At 62.7% G+C, this 4,256-nt stretch overlaps 1 protein-coding gene across 1 annotated transcript; it reads right to left on the reverse strand.

Annotated features, from left to right (window-relative positions):
• Positions 1 to 1,119: 1,119 nt before the first annotated feature.
• Positions 1,120 to 3,783, reverse strand: LOC136367754 (protocadherin alpha-6-like). Its single transcript, XM_066329550.1, has one exon. The coding sequence runs from the start codon at positions 3,781 to 3,783 to the stop codon at positions 1,120 to 1,122; it is 2,664 nt and encodes an 887-aa protein (XP_066185647.1).
• Positions 3,784 to 4,256: the final 473 nt, after the last annotated feature.

Consider the following 4,256-nt stretch of genomic DNA (forward strand, 5'->3'; position numbering starts at 1 on the left):
GAATATCACAACAAGCCAGTGTAGGTCACGCCAATTCTCTGGCCAGGAATGCAAGTCTACAACCATTCCTTAATGACAGCACAAACCCCACACACAGCTGATGTTATATATGCTGGGCTCAGCAGACTCTCTGAAGATGACCCTTCATCTTTTCTGCTGCTTCAGCTATTCTGGGTGGAAATCCTAATCACCTGCAAATTCTGTCACTCTCCTGAAATGCTGGACATCTATTTCTACACACAGTACCAGGAGATCTCTAATGACAATGAGCATTGATTTCGGGATCTAATGTAAAGAAAAACCTCCTGATAACAACAACATTGTAAGGGATAATATCCATACAGGTATATTTCTGTGATTTTTAAGAGAATTTTTCCGGATGATTCACAACTCTGCTGCTGGGGATACAAATATTGAAAGACACGGTGACAGGCAAGTGTCAATCTCCAGCAAGGAAAAAAAGTATATATTATGATTGTGTGGGGGGACGGCGCTGGGGAAAAAAACAATTCCGTTTTCTTACACCGTCCCTGATTTTCCAGCCCCTGTGCAAACCGATTATAATGCTATCTAGAAAACCAACACACTGGGAAAAAATACTGCAAAAGTCCACCAAAGCCATCTCGACTACTGTAATCAATCAGCTGGGAGAACCAGAGGGGAAAATTCTACCACAGAGGGAGAAAGCCTTGAGGCCTCAACTGTAACCTTTCAGGATGTCACCTGAACTGAGCAGGAAAGATGGCACAGGTTTTGACAATGTTGATACCGGCTCAATCAGCACTCAGGAAAGGCAGTTCAGCGGTCCACGGTGTCTGGGGGATTGTCACCACTACATCCTGCGTGTCTTCACCTCCTTCAGCAAGCGAGGGTTAAAATGTTACACACCAGCAAGGGAAAGTGCTGTCAGCAGAGCTGACACCTCGGTGCACCTATTCTCACAATGAACAGAAATTTCTTTCTAGGGCATAGCAAACATACGAGAGAACAACCCTCACTCAAAGCAACAAACTCAGCCACGGTCCGTAAATTTGCTGCAGGATCCCGGATGACATTTCCCCAGCTCACTAACAGCTGGGGAGCGCCGGAAAGTACCCTCCGGCAGATAAAAAGGTGCCGTTACGATTCTAAAGATTCAGCCAACATTCCACTGCCCTCAGGCCGTGGGGGCGGAGCCACGCTACAAAGAGGAACTGCAAAGGGGACTGTGAGACTTGGCAGAGGGGGGAGAGAAGGAGTAAAGGCGAGCAAAGCAGTGCCACTGACCGTGCCGAGGAGGGCGGAGGGCTCCGGCTGCGTGTCCTTGGGCGCGGCGCCGGGCGGCGGCGGAGGGAAGTTGGGGCTGAAAACCATGAGGTCGCTCTTGGCCGCGCCGTCCGCCACGCACAGGCTGCGGCTGTGGCGCTGCGAGTACGACCAGCTGCCCACTTCGCTGGCGCACACCAGCGTCGTGGGCCCGGGCCCCGAGAGCACGGCCGCCCGCGGCGCCCAGCGCGACGCCCCGTACAGCACCACGGCCAGCAGGAACAGGCTGGACACGGCGCAGATGGCCACCACCAGCCACACGTTGGTGGCCGCGCCGGCCGCCCCGGCACCCGCGTCCGCGCCCGGCGCCGCCCGCGACGACGACGACGACGATCCCGCGGCCGCGGCCAGCGCCGCCTCGGCCGCCTCCACCAGCGACACGCTGAGCGTGGCCGTGGCCGAGCGCGCCGGCTCGCCGTGGTCGCGCACGACGATGAGCAGCCGGTGGCGAGGCCCGTCCGCCTCGTCCAGCGCCCGCGCCGTGCTCACCTCGCCGCTGTAGAGCCCGACGCGGAAGGGGCCCTTGCCCCGCGGCTCCCACAGCTCGTAGCGCAGCCACGCGTTGTAGCCCGAGTCGGCGTCCACGGCGCGGATCTTGGCCACCACCTGCCCCGCCGGCGCCCCCCACGCCGCCCACGCCCACAGCGTGTCCGACGCCGACACCGAGCCCCCCGCCGCCTGCGCCGCCCGCGCCGCCTCGGCCGCCGCGCCGCCCGCCTCCGGCGCCGAGCCCGCGGGCGGCAGCAGCGCCGGCGCGTTGTCGTTCTCGTCCAGCACGAAGAGCTGCACCGTGGCGTTGCCGCACAGCGGCGGCTCCCCCGCGTCCACCGCGCGCACCTCGAACTGCAGCACCTGCAGCTCCTCGTAGTCCAGCGGCTGCAGCGCCCACAGACGCCCGCTCTCCGCGTCCACCGACACGTAGCTCGACGCCGGCCGCCACCCGCCGCCCGCCGCCCCCGACCACGACGACCACGACGACCACGACGACGACGCGGCCGCCGCGCCGCCCTCCCACACCGAGTAGCTGACGCGCCCGTTGCCCGCCTCGTCCGGGTCCCGCGCCCACAGCCGCGCCAGCTCCGCGCCCGCCGCGTTGTTCTCCCGCGCCAGCACCGTGTACACGGCCTGCGCGAACGCCGGCGCGTTGTCGTTCACGTCCGACACCGGCACCCGCAGCCCGCGGCTGGCGCGCAGCGCCGGCGCCCCGCCGTCCTCCGCACGCACCTCCACCTCGTACTCCGACACCCGCTCCCGGTCCAGCGCCTCGCGCAGCACCAGCGAGTACGAGCCCGCGAACGTCGCCTCCAGACCGAACGGCGACGCCGGCCACACCCAGCACCGCACGCGCCCGTTCGCCCCCGAGTCCCGGTCCGACACGCTCAGCAGGGCCACCACCGTCCCCACCGCCGCGTCCTCCGACACCGGCACCGACAGCGACGTCACCCGCACCTCCGGCGCGTTGTCGTTCACGTCCAGCACTTCCAGCACCACCTTGCAGTGACCCGACAGCGGAGGATTTCCTTGGTCTGTCGCGTCCACTTGCAGGCGATAGAGACTATCTTCCTCAAAGTCTAAATCACCCCTTAGACGGATCTCTCCGCTATTTTTGTCAATTCTGAAAACATCTCTTCCACCCTGAGGGGACAGGATCTGAAGCGAATAAGAAATATTACCGTTTGCCCCCTCATCCAAATCCGTTGCATTTAGTCTAGTCACCAAAGTGCCGTGTTCTGCATTTTCGGGCAGCTGCACTTTATACACCGACTGGTTGAACTGCGGCGCGTTGTCATTCACATCCAGCACCGAGATCACCAGCTCCATTGTCCCTGTCAGAGACGGCCGGCCCCCGTCACTCGCCGTCAGCACCAACCGGTGAACGGGAATCGTCTCGCGGTCCAGCGGCTTCCTGAGCACCAGGAATAAGGACTCACCATCTTCCTCGGTTTTTTGCAAGTCCAGAGAGAAATGCTCGCTGTAGCTCAGTGTGTAAGCGAGCTGCGCGTTCGATCCGATATCCGCATCCGAAGCACCCTCCAGCGGGATCTGAAACCCAGGAGGGGAGGTCTCCGATAAACTGAGATTTTTTCGGGCGGCGGGGAAGATGGGGGCATTGTCGTTGATGTCGGTGACCTCCAGCTCCACATGGAAGACGCGCAGCGGTCGCTCCACCAGCACCTCCAGGCGCAGCGCGCACGGCGCGCTCTTGCCGCACAGCTCCTCCCGGTCCAGCCGCGAGCTCACCAGCAGCGCGCCGCTCGCCCCGCTCACCTCCACGCTCGCCCGCCGGCCCTGCGCCACCAGCCGCAGCCGCCGCGCCTCCGCCTCGCCCGCCTCCAGGCCCAGGTCCTGCGCCAGACGGCCCACCACCGTGCCGGCCTCGGCTTCCTCCGGCACCGAGTACCGCACCTGCCCGCCCGCCAGCGCCCAGGCCGCCTGCAGCACCAGCACCCGCAGCGCCGCACGACAACGCTCCCCCATCGCCGCCGCCGCTCTCTCCGCCGCTGCTGCGGCCGCCGCTGTGTGTGCCGGGCCCGGCCCGGTCCCGCACGGCTCCCCGCCGCCGCCCGGACGCACCGGCTCTGCTGCCCGGCCCGCGCCGCCCCCCCCGCGCTCACAGCCGGGCTCTCCGCCGCACCGGGGCGGAGCCGCCCACACGCCGTTCCCGAGCCTGCAGCGACACCGTGCGCTGCTCCGCCGCCTCACACGCTCACACACAGCGCCTCTGCCTCCGCTCCCTCATGGCTATCTGTTCTGCCGTTTCTTCCTACTGTGGTTGAATTTCTTTCTCTCTTTCTTTCAGTCTTTTGTCTTTCCTTCTTCTTTCTTGTTTTTTCTTTCTTCCTTAGCCTTCTCTAGTTTCTCAGTTGTCTCTTCTAGTTGATCTCTTTCTGTTTTACTTTCCATATTCCTTCCTTCTCTTTATTCTCTTTTTTCTTTGTTCTCGTTTTCCT

This window comes from Sylvia atricapilla, chromosome 14 (assembly GCF_009819655.1).
Source record: "Sylvia atricapilla isolate bSylAtr1 chromosome 14, bSylAtr1.pri, whole genome shotgun sequence".
NCBI lineage: Eukaryota > Metazoa > Chordata > Aves > Passeriformes > Sylviidae > Sylvia > Sylvia atricapilla.